Source organism: Halichoeres trimaculatus, unplaced genomic scaffold (genome assembly GCF_033239565.1).
Source record: "Halichoeres trimaculatus isolate MK-OKI-2021-1 unplaced genomic scaffold, fHalTri1.1 fHalTri1_scaffold_22, whole genome shotgun sequence".
Taxonomy (NCBI): Eukaryota; Metazoa; Chordata; class Actinopteri; order Labriformes; family Labridae; genus Halichoeres; species Halichoeres trimaculatus.
This window is the reverse complement of record NW_027437200.1, coordinates 22282861-22294709: the sequence shown is the minus strand read 5'-3', so window position 1 is coordinate 22294709 and position 11849 is coordinate 22282861. Positions and strand designations below refer to the sequence as shown.

The 11849-nt window shown below is 38.1% G+C and overlaps 2 protein-coding genes across 2 annotated transcripts; both read left to right on the top strand.

The window, feature by feature from the left end:
• The first annotated feature begins 223 nt into the window (after positions 1 to 223).
• Positions 224 to 6227, top strand: LOC141784547 (GTPase IMAP family member 7-like). The gene is made up of 3 exons (XM_074662386.1): positions 224 to 230; positions 1494 to 2168; positions 6217 to 6227. The coding sequence occupies exons 1-3, from the start codon at positions 224 to 226 to the stop codon at positions 6225 to 6227; spliced, it is 693 nt and encodes a 230-aa protein (XP_074518487.1).
• Positions 6228 to 7262: 1035 nt separating this feature from the next.
• Positions 7263 to 11590, top strand: LOC141811254 (GTPase IMAP family member 7-like). Its single transcript, XM_074699238.1, has 2 exons — positions 7263 to 7355; positions 9432 to 11590. The coding sequence occupies exons 1-2, from the start codon at positions 7349 to 7351 to the stop codon at positions 10331 to 10333; spliced, it is 909 nt and encodes a 302-aa protein (XP_074555339.1). The 5' UTR covers positions 7263 to 7348; the 3' UTR covers positions 10334 to 11590.
• Positions 11591 to 11849: the final 259 nt, after the last annotated feature.

Here is an 11849-nt window from a genome sequence, read left to right as displayed (position 1 = left end):
TCAATTGTTGTTCAAGTTATCTCATCATTGAGACGGAACCATGTGGTGGAACTTTCCTTGTCTGTGAAAACATGTGACATGCACTACATTTCCTGCTTTGTCTCTAGTGCACAGAGATTGGATTCCAAACATGAGTAGGCTAAATTAGACGTCAAAATAAAGCACCGTTGAGAGTCCTCTCGATGGACAAGCTGTTGTTTTTTGTTAACTTCTCTTGGAGCAAATGGATGGTGAGTTAATTTCTTTGTTGTGAATTTAACACTTCAGATTAAGTGTCAGAAATCAAACTTGAATGTTTTGAAAATATATATTTCAGTATTTACATGCCTTGGCTTTGTTTGGCTCTATGAGTGCTTTTTCCATGCTGCTTTTGATGTTTTGTTTTGTTTTGTTTTGTTAACACCAAGGAGTCCTCATTCAGCTTTCATTTTTTTCATACTTGATATTTTCACATAGTTCTGGTTCAGGTTGTCTTTTAGATAAACATTTAATAATCCAAGGCAAGTGTTATAATTATATTTGTATGTATGTGTGTGTGTATCTATCTATCTATCTATCTATCTATCTATCTATCTATCTATATATATATATATATATATATATATATATATATATATATATATATATATATATATATATATATATATGTATATATATATATATATATATATATATATGTATATATATATATATATATATATATATATATATATATATATATATATATATATATATATATATATATGTGTGTGTGTGTGTGTGTGTGTGTATATATAAATATAGTATAAATAATACTTTACCAATCCATCACAACTAATACGAGATGATCTTTCTCTGAGCCTGTTTTGTTGATCAGCTTGTTGTGAGTAAATTCTCCTATCGCCAAACTTTCAATGTCATTTTGTCAAAAGGAAAAGTAGTTACAACTGAAAAGGATTTGAAATATGCCTAAAACAGAGAGTCAGAACTACACTGAACAAGTTACTTTTGTCAAAGGTATCTCTTTATGGAATGAACTACACAGACATTTCAAAGGGGCCAGAACTTTGAGAATCTTCAAAAAAAAACGTATCAAAACCAACGCATTCGACAAATATAGGGATCCCAGACATTCTCAACCCTGTATGGTAGTGGGTTTTTTGTATGTTTATTGTTGTTTTGTTGCTTTCTTTTGTTCTGGTGAAACTTGAGTTTTATTTTTTTTGTAAATCGTTTTGCTTTTCATTTTGCTCCAAGAATGATGCCATTCACATCATGAGTAAATAAATTCTACCAAGCAAATTAATGTGACAGGCATATGGACTAAAATTTAATCCCCCTTGTTTAGGCAGGCATTTAACTTACAGATAATTTGATGTAAAGAGAACTTTAGCATAAATTCTAAAACCTTCAAGAACAAATTTTACTCCCAACAGAATGCTTTGGTGGGCTTTTTTCTAATTTATTTCTATTCTAACCCTGCATTGACAGATATATTAAATATATATTGAAAGTACATTGGTTTCATTGTTTTCTTTCAGAGTCAAACACTTTGAGAGTTGTCATCTTGGGAAGAGCTGGATCTGGAAAAAGCAGCCTGGCTAACACCATTCTTGGGAAGCAACTTTTCCAGATCAGCCACACAGCTGGGTCTGGAAGAAGTAAATGTCAAGCAAAAACCAGATCTGTCAAAGGGAGGAGTGTGACTTTGATTGATACCCCTGGTTTATTTGACACTGATGTATCTGAAGGGGATCTTCAGTGTGAGATATTGAGGTGTATCACAGAGCACGCCCCTGGGCCTCATGCTTTTCTCATTGTGCTCAAAGTGGAGAAGTTCACAGAGCAGGAGCAAGCTGTCATTGATAAGATAGAAGAATACTTCTCTGAAGCAGTCTTCAGATACACAACGGTCGTCTTCACTCATGGTGATCAACTAGATGATGGACAAACAACCACAGATTTTGTCCACCATGATAAAAGTCTGGATGAGCTAGTGAAGAGGTGCGGGGGCCGCTGCCACGTTGTTGATAACAAATACTGGAAAAAGAGCCCCAACGACAACTACAGAAGCAACCAGTACCAGGTGGAGGAGATACTTAACACCATCGAAAAGACACTGGAGGAAAACAAAGGCAGCTGCTACACTAATGAGATGTTACAGCTGTTAGACTCGGAATCATCACAAAGTGAGATAAATACTGGCCTCTTAGCAGGACACACATCAGAAGAGAATGTCAGACAGGAGGCAGCTAGACGGGAATCAGTTCAGATTTTGTTCAAACTGGTAGGTATTATAATAGGCGTAATCCTCGGAGCTGTTTTTGGTACAGCAGTAAGTGTCCTAGCAAGGCAAGCATTCGAAGGCAGAGCAGGAGTGTTTGGAAAACCAGCAGAAAGAGGATTAGCTGGAATGTCAGTAAACAACACACTTGGATTTGCTATAGCGGGAGCAATCTTAGGAGGTGTTGCAGGATATTGCGCATTTGAATAAGCATAGGTGTAAGGGAATGCACCAGGGAGCAGAAACTTAGCTAAGCTAGTATAGTCAGTCAGAGGATGGTTTCTTCCTCTTCCTGAAGTTTGATGAGCAATCTGGATGATACCTCCTCATTTTTCTAGCTTACGTGAGTAATATTGAAATCATCGTTTCATGAAGTTGTGTTTTCATAACAACAAAGACTGTGCACAGTTAATACAGTGATTTAACTTTACCTAGTGAGCCACCTGCCACTGCTGAGCTGTCATTCTGGTGAATAGCTACAACTAGCATGTGTGATGCACAAAAAATGTAAATTTTGTGATATTTGTGTATGTTTTGTTTTGATGAAATGTTATGTCTGTAATTAAAACAGTTGAACAGAAGCCATAATGGCAGATGTATGCCCTTGGTAAGGATTTCGGAGTTCATTATCATATGATTTCTGCACCACGCCAGCAGGAGGCAGTGTGGTGCTTTACACTTTTTCACATCAACTTGAAATTTTGCTTTGCTACAACCTAAAAAAGGAAGTAGTTGGACCAACTTAAGTTATTGCTTTAATTGGTCACACCTAAATAAATTAAGTTAAGTGATAAGTTCAATTAACACAACTTCATAGGGAAAATGTACAAAATATTTTAATTCTTCTCAAATCAATATTTTGCATCAATCCAACTAAAAGTTTTCAGTTATTTCAACTCAATAATCTGCAAAACCCAAAAGGATAAACCATGGATGAGGAGGGAATGCTGCCGATATGAGACCCTGCTACACATTAATATACTACGTGGGGCCAGTGTGTCTGTGCTCCATGGCATGGACGCTGGCTGTCAGTGCTTCATGGCATAGACTTCCTAGTGATGCCCCATGGCATTGGCTGCCTGGCTGTGCTCCATGGCAGTGAAAGCTCCAATTAAAATACTCTCTCAGTAATGGCTATTTAAATATTATTGAAGACAAAACCCAGTTTGTCATCTCTAATCATAATTTTAGCACATCAACAAATCTCATTTATTAACATTTAAAACGTTAAATGTGCTTAAAGGTACATGGTCCATGCCACAAGGCACAGACAGGAGGTCCATGCCATATGGAGCACAGAAAGCCTGTGCCCTTGGCAGGTTAACATCTTAATGTACAGCAGGGTCTAATATCCACTGCATTCCCTCCTCACTCTTGGTTAAAATCAAGTAAATACAACAGGCTGTAAAGTAAACTTTACAAGTAGACATAAAGTAAACTCAACTTAATGCTATTAGTTATATTACTAACATTTTTAGTGCAACTGTTTTCCTAGATTATTTTAAGAAAGCTCAACTTGTCATGTTTTCACAATACAAAATGTTGGTTTGAGGACAATAAAATGTTATAGTTATTTGACTTAATCAACTGTGTTGATTGAACTTAATAACTTAATTTCAAATAACTTTACTTATTTCGGTGTGACCAATTTAAGCAGAAATTTAAGTTGGTCTAACTGTTTTCTTTTTTCAGTGCAGCTTTTAAGATAAAGGCTTATGTCCATGCTAACAGTCTAATGTTTTTAACTGGAATTTGCAGGCAAATCTTTGTAATTTTATGTACCATATTCCCTCCTCTCACATGCTTGCGATAATTGTTGTGTTTTTACAGAAAACTGTTCTTTGGTCTCTGTCAGACTTTTTAAAACCATAAAACTTCCACTCCTCCTTCCTCTCATGCATCATTGGTCACTTTGTCTTCTGTCAGTCTGGGTCTGGGATTTCCTATTTTCCTGTAGTTTTACAGCAAAGTGTTTTTTGTAACCATGGAGTTTTGTTACCCTGAGTGAGAACACAGTGGACATGAGATCCTGATGTACATTGAAAAATAACTTTTTTCCTTTTGATTTTAAAACTTGAAGTTCAGATAGTTTAACCCCAGCATCAGTAACTTTGTCGGAGTCAGCCTTGGCTCTCATCTTTGCCCCTTCCTGTAGTGTCTCTGCTCCAGGGAAACCTCACTATTCTTACTTTTGTGAATATGTTTATAATTATCATTTTAACCCCCATATCTACACCAAGGTAAGCTCCTGCCAATGAAACTACTGTCACAGCTGCAAGTGCAATAAGAAGCTTTTTCAAAAAACTGTCTTGTGCCATTCTCCTGGGGTCTCCTGGTGGTGTACTTCCTGATGACTCTAGGATTTCCATCTCTTGCTGTATCCCTGTTCTCCACTGCTTGCAGCATCTCATTAGTGTAAAAGCCTTCATTGTGTTCAGTCAGCATATTGTTCAATGTCTGAAGTATCTCATTCACCTGGAACTTGTTGCTCCTTTATTCATTCATTGGTTTATCTTTCCAATATTTGTTGTTGATGAAGTGACAGCAGCCGCCGCACTTCCTCACCAGTGTCACCAAAATCAGCTCTGAAAGGAAAAAAATGTCCTGTTATTAAACTCATCGTCTATCTTTTTGTGGTTTCATGTATCTGAAGACACATTGACAGGCACAATTTTGAAATGAGGAACATGGTCAGAGGCCAACAAGCTTCACAAGAATTGCTAATATCTTTAATCTTTGAAGACCTACAGAGCTTAAGTGAAACAATATCTAATGAAAAGGGAAAGATAATATGGCACTTGTCCCATTTCTAAATCTGTCCCATAGAAAAATCGAAATAAATAAATAATAATAAAAAAACAAATATTGATGAATAATAAATCTTTCTTACTTTTGTTTTCTTGATTGCTGCTGTGACTCCTGAATTTTCCCTCTGTGATAAATAAAGTATTGTCTATTCTATTCTATTCTATTCTATTCTATTCTATTCTATTCTATTCGCTGATGATACAGACCTGATCAAAATCTTAAGACCAGCTGAAAAATTGCTAGAATTTACATTTTGAAAATTTGGACCTTAATGAGTAGAGCTACAATATGCAAAAGAAAGAAGGGGGAGTGTGACAAAAAGCGCTTTGAAAAAGTAATTTATTGAAAAAAACAAGTAAACTGAAATAGGCTGTTTATCAGCTGATCAAAAGTTTAAGATCATCGCTCAAAAAAAGACAAAAAACTCTCCAAACCAGAACAAAAGTTTTTCTCAGTAGGACTCAGTAATGAGCAGCTCCACCGTTCTTGTTCATCACATAAAAAATTGGTTTGATGCTTGATGAGAGTGTTTTCAGGAAGCTTTTGGGAACATTGTTCACCAAGTGGTGAAGATGGTTTCACCAAGGGCATCAAATGTCTGGCACTGACGACCATTTTTATAAACTTCCCTCGCCATCCATCCCCAAATGTTCTCTATTGGATTTTAATCAGGGGAACATGTGGGGTGGTCCAAAGAGTGATGTTATTCTCCCTGAAGAAGTCCTTCATCAGGCCAGCATTGTAACCTGCAGCGTTGTCCTGTTGAAAAAACAGCTGTTCCCACACAGACCAGGGCCCTCAGTCATGAAGGATGCCCGCCGCAACATCTGCACGTAACCAGCTGCCATTTGACCACCCTGCACCACCTGAAGCTCCAGTGTTCACTGAATGAAAAAGCCCCAGATCCCGATGGACCCTGCTCCACTGTGCCGGGTAGAAAACATCTCAGGTGGATCTCCTCGTCATGTCAGGAACGTTGAAGCCATGGATGTCAAGGTTCATTTTTTCTCATTAGAGAATCAAACTTTTTTCCACCTTTTAATGTCCCATGATGCTCCCTGGAAAAGTCTAAACAGGCAGTTTTGTGGTGTTAAAGGAGACGAGGTCTTTGAATTGTTTTTGTTTTTGAAACCCTTTCCCTGCAGATGTCATCTGATGGTTATTGCGCTGCAGTCGGCTCCAGTAAGGGTCTTAATTTGGGTCGAGGACCGCCCTGTGTCTTGACGGACAGTCAATCGCAGGTGTAATATTTTGGGTCTACCTTGACTTTTTTGTTCCTTAAAGCTCAGGATCTTTCAGAAAATGTAGAATGACTGTCTGACTGCGTCCAACCTCAGCAGCAATGGCACGCTGCGAGAAGCTTTGCTTAAGCAGCTTGACGACCCGACCACGTTGAAGAAGAGACAGCTTCTTAGCTTTAGCCATCAGGAGGGACTGACCGTGTGAATGCCTGACAGTAAATGAACATTTGGAGCAGATTTTGGTTTAATAGCCTGTGGTCTTTAACTTTTGATCAGGGGAGAAATAACCTGTTTCACCTTTTTTTTTTTTTTTTTTACTTACAAGCTCTAGATGTGTTTGTCACACTCCCCCTTCTTGCTTTCGCATATTGTTGCTCTACTTAAAACCTCATTAAGGTCCAAATGTGCAAAATACATATTCCAGCAATTTTTTAACTGGCCTTAAGGTTTTGAACAGGTCTGTATCAGGAGAACGGTTCCAATCAGCTGCACTTTCACACTGAAAAATATCAGCAGCACTGAGGAAACGACAACCCCCAGCAGTATGGTTAAAGCCTGCGCTGAAAGGCTCTTTAGATACTCGTAGAATTGTTGTAGTTTTATTGTTTGTTTTTTGTTTGCTGGAGGCATGTTAAAGTAGCCTAAATTTGACACAGATAATGTAAAAAGCGGAATGCCTTCATCAGTGTTTCTTGGATGCAGGTTTTTTTTTTAAATACCTATCTTTTTTTTTTTTTTTGACAGATTAAGGCCGTGGGAGCCCCCAATCAAATGATTGCATAGAGAACATAAAATTGGTAGTCAGCTGTGTCATAAAATGTATTTTCAAACTGCTTCCATTATCGGTTTGGTTGTAATATGTTGCTGTTTCTTCACCAGCAGAGGGAGCTACTACTCAACACCTGTCATACAGACCTGTTCCTGTGACATACAACAGGCAGAGCCTGCATCAGGCTTGTGGGAGGGACAGGAATCTGTTCCAGACAACTGAGCCAGGAAGTTTTTGTTTTCCCCTTCTAACTTTTCTCTGAGCAACATGGACGGTAAGTCAGTGTTAAATCTCTGAGTTTTTATGGTGTGGGGAGAGAATAGAGCTTCTTTAATATGAGTGTGACTTGTGTCTTGTTTTTTGACTTTCTCACTCCTTCCTTTTTAAAAAGTAGAGACTGTGCCCAGCAGGTTTGGTTTGACTTCAGACTTAATAGTAAACTTTAAGGTGTTTTTTTCTTCTTTTTGAAACAGAAAGTATTTTGAGTGGGGGCTGGGTGAGGGCTTGTATTTTGACTCCATGACACATGATGAGGTTTGCTGAATTGGTGGAGACATGAGCTATAACAAATGTCAGAGGTCCTTCTTCAGCTGCAGACAAACAGCGCCCCCAAACTTAAAAACACGTATAAACATAAATACATACATACACTCACCAGCCACTTTATCAGGTAGACCTTGCTAGTACCGGGTTGGACCCCCTTTTCCCTTCAGATCTGCCTTAATCCTTGGTGTCATAGATTCAACAAGGTCCTGGAAACATTCCTCAGAGAGTTTGCTCCATATTGACATGATAGCATCATGTTGTTGAGGCCAAATTCTGACCCTACCATCTGAATGTGGAGCAGAAATCCAGACTCATCAGACCAGGCAACGTTTCTCCAATCTTCTATTGTCCAGTTTTGGTGTTGCTGTGTGAATTGTAGCCTCAGTTTCCTGTTCTTAGCTGACAGGAGGGTCACCCGGTGTGGTCTTCTGCTGCTGTAGCCCATCTGCCTCAAGGTTGGACGTGTTGTGTGTTCAGAGATGCTCTTCTGCAGACCTCGGTTGTAACCAGTGGTTATTTGAGTTACTGTTGCCTTTCTATCAGCTCCAACCAGTCTGTCCATTCTCCTCTGACCTCTGGCATCAACAAGGCATTTTGGCACACAGCTGATTGGAAATTTGCGTAAACGAGCAGTTGGACAGGTGTGCCTAATAAAGTGGCCGGTGAGTGTAGATATGTCGGGTTCAACATTTGATATGCAGTGGTGGTTTTTCACAGATGCCAAAGGAAGCCTGGCTTCCTAATAGAGTACTACAAGAAAGAAAAGATACTAATAAGCTTCACCTGTCATTATTTAATTTATAGATGGTGCTTTATTAATAAAATATATTATTATTTATGACAAATCCTTCATAATTATCAGCGTACTTTGGTGGAGCATGAGGAACAAACACAACCAGCTTGTCACGGCTGCATCATTGAATCAACTAGAAGTCAAACAGGATGGTCGCTCCAAGTCTCAATTTGACTCAGGAGAGATCTATGACAGGGGTCTGCAACCTGCCGCTCTGGAGCCTCGTGCGCCTCTCCGACTCTTTTGCTGTGGCTTCCTGTAGAATTAAAAATTATTAATTAAAAAAGATTTTTTTCATTATTATTTTATTATTTATTAATTATATATCTCAAAAATTATTTATAGATTTTCAGACTTTTTGCAAATTTTTTAAATTTCATTATTTTAAACTTTTTTCAAATTTAAAATAAAAAAAAATCCAAATTTTTAAAAATCTGACTAATTTTTAGACTTATTTATTTTTTTGTTTTTGTTTTGTGAATTTCTTTTTTTACCAAAATTTTTTGAACATTTTTAAATGGAGCAAATTTTTTGAAAAGACATTATTTTTCCACAAATTTACAAAAATCATGAAAGGTTTTGAAATTTAAAAATTTTTGCAATTTCAGACTTTTTTTTTTCCAATTTTTTATTTTTTATTTTTTGAAAAAAAAAGACTTACTTACTTAAATATTATAACTTTTGCAAATTTATAAACTTTATTATATTACAAATTTTTCTACTATTTCAATATTTGCAAATTCATTGAAAATTAAAAACTGAGACAGAACATTTACAATTTATAAACACAAGTCTTCTCGTTTACATAATTATTCACTTAATTTCTAATATGTTACAAATTTATACACTATTTTGCCTTTATTGTGAAGACTCCTTTGCTTTGGGCCGACACTGCTATATGATGCCTTTGCACTTTTTAAACTCAGGCTTTAGACAATTTTAAAATATCTTTCCTGGATTTAGATTTGGAAAAACTCCACGAGAATTGATGTTTTTATTTTTCTCTTTCAGCTCCAAGCAGAAGAATCGTCTTCTTGGGAAAAACCGGAGCAGGAAAAAGCAGCACAGCTAACACCATATTTGGAGAGACACTGTTCAAGGAGAACCAAAGTTCCAAATCTGAGGGAATCAGCTTTCAAGTAGGAACCAGATCTGTCAACGGGAGAATGATCACTCTGATTGACACGCCTGGTTTCTTTGATGAGGGTATTTCTGAACAAGACCTGAAGCCTGAGATAACGAAGTTCATCACCGAGAGCGCTCCTGGACCTCACGCTTTCCTCATTGTGCTCAAAGTGGAGAAATACACAGAGCACGAGCAGGCTGTCATCGCCACAATAAGAGAAAGCTTTTCTGAAGAGGCCTTCAAGTATGCAGCAGTTGTCTTCACTCATGGCGATCAGCTCCGAGAAGGACAGACGATCGAAGATTTTATCTGTGAGGACAAGGATCTGAGCGATCTGGTGAGGAAGTGCGGCGGCCGCTGTCACGTCGTGGATAACAAATATTGGAAAGATAAACCAGTGAATGAATACAGGAGCAACAAGTTCCAGGTAGAGAAGCTGCTCCAGGCGATTGACAAGATGGTAAAAGACAACAACGATGGCTACTACACCAACGAGATGCTGCAAGCAGTGCAGGAAGAAATACAGCGAGAGAAAGAGAGAATGAAAGGGTCGGCAGGAAACATGTCAGCAGAAGAGATCAGGAGAATGGTCATGGAGAGAATCCCAATGATATCTACGGTAGCAGCATCAGTCGTTGCTGCACTGAGAGCCGGAGTGGGAGAACTGATGAGATGGTTCACGGGATCTCCTGCAGCTGACGACGCAGAGACGCCGCTGGAAGGAGCAGGAATGGGAGCCAAGGCTGAGAAACCTGCTGTAGATGAAGAGACTGATGATGCAGAATGAACTGGAAAGACTTACGAGTACAGATACAGATGATCGACATTTATCCAGTCTGTCTCCACTTAGGGACAAGGGTTGTTTTTAGTGTATCACGTTTATTGACAGTGATAAACTGGTTACAAGTATAAGCTGTGAAAGCTGGTTTTTATTTCTTTTTCCTGTTCAAAGCTGTTGGGGTTGGGGCTGGCTTGGCAGTTTTGGTCACGCCCAATGAGGTTCATCCTTGAGCCGATCATTAATGACACAAAAAGTACAAAAAACTTTAAAAAAAAAGCTGCTGGTGTTCATTAATGTAACATTTGTGGTTAAGTTTGTTGGGTTGCGTCTTAAAGGGGCTGTCAGGAGTTTAAAAGGGATCTTGAAATAGTCCCTTCCAGATAAATAACCGATTGTGATTGCTACTTCCTAGCTTCCAGACTGGGCAGAACAGGGTTCAATCGATTTACGACACATCTATGTCTCTACGACAACACCACACCAGCTGATGAAGTTTAGTAGAAGGAAGAGAGATCTATGATTTCTGTGATTAATTTTGTAGTGATAGTGGACACTGAACCCTAACTGTCAAACAGAAAAAGGACAGAAGAGCAGAAGAAAGATAAACAGGAAAGAGATAGAGCACGAGCTAAAGGCTAATCTTGTCAAGGTAATCTGTTTGTTCCAACCCACAGTCAGCAGTTATTCTGCAGTGGTCTGTTCATACTTTAGAGTCTATCAATAAATGAAGAGTGAGGTTACGTTAGCTCTGATTGGTAGATGACTGGCAGGACATTTCATTAACAGATAAATTAATTAATTAATTAAATTAAATTAAATTAACAGATTTTTTATATTGTTAAAATGTCATTCTGTGTAGTAAACTCGTGACTTGTAAGGTTTAGACTTGAGACTTACAAAGCAATGGCTGTTTTCCAAACTGCATAATACATGTGAATGTGGTATGCAGTAGGCACTACATAGTACCCACTGCTTTTGCTTGTAGTATGTAGTATGACTGTTCTGTTGGGTCTGTTTTGTAGTATACTACTCTGGTTTCCAGTTTCAGAAGGCGGAGCTACAGATGATGTTGGGTTTTCTTGCCTTCAATATAAATATACAAAACAAGCAATCGGCAGACTTCAATATAATCCATATATGGTTTAAAGAGTGAATTAGGGGTTTATATGGGCTAATGAATTTGTAGAAGTAAACACCTTTTTTATGGCTTGAAGTGACAAGATTTACCAGTGTTTCTTTGCATCACTTTACTCCTATCTCACGGACCATCTAACGTTAGTGTTGTTGTATTGTAGTTATAATGCCGACTCATTCCAGTAGATGGCGGTGATTCACCAAAACCTGCCACTGCATAGACAAACAGTGTAAGCACCGTGCATTGTGGGAAACAGTGTGCCAGGTAGACTGGTCTGTTGTACACTGAGAAATTTTCCTGGATCAGTCTGACTTTCAGGAATTTTTGCATACTGCAGATTTTGCAAGTTTTTGCATACTGGCTACTACAGACTGAATTTCAGCCCAA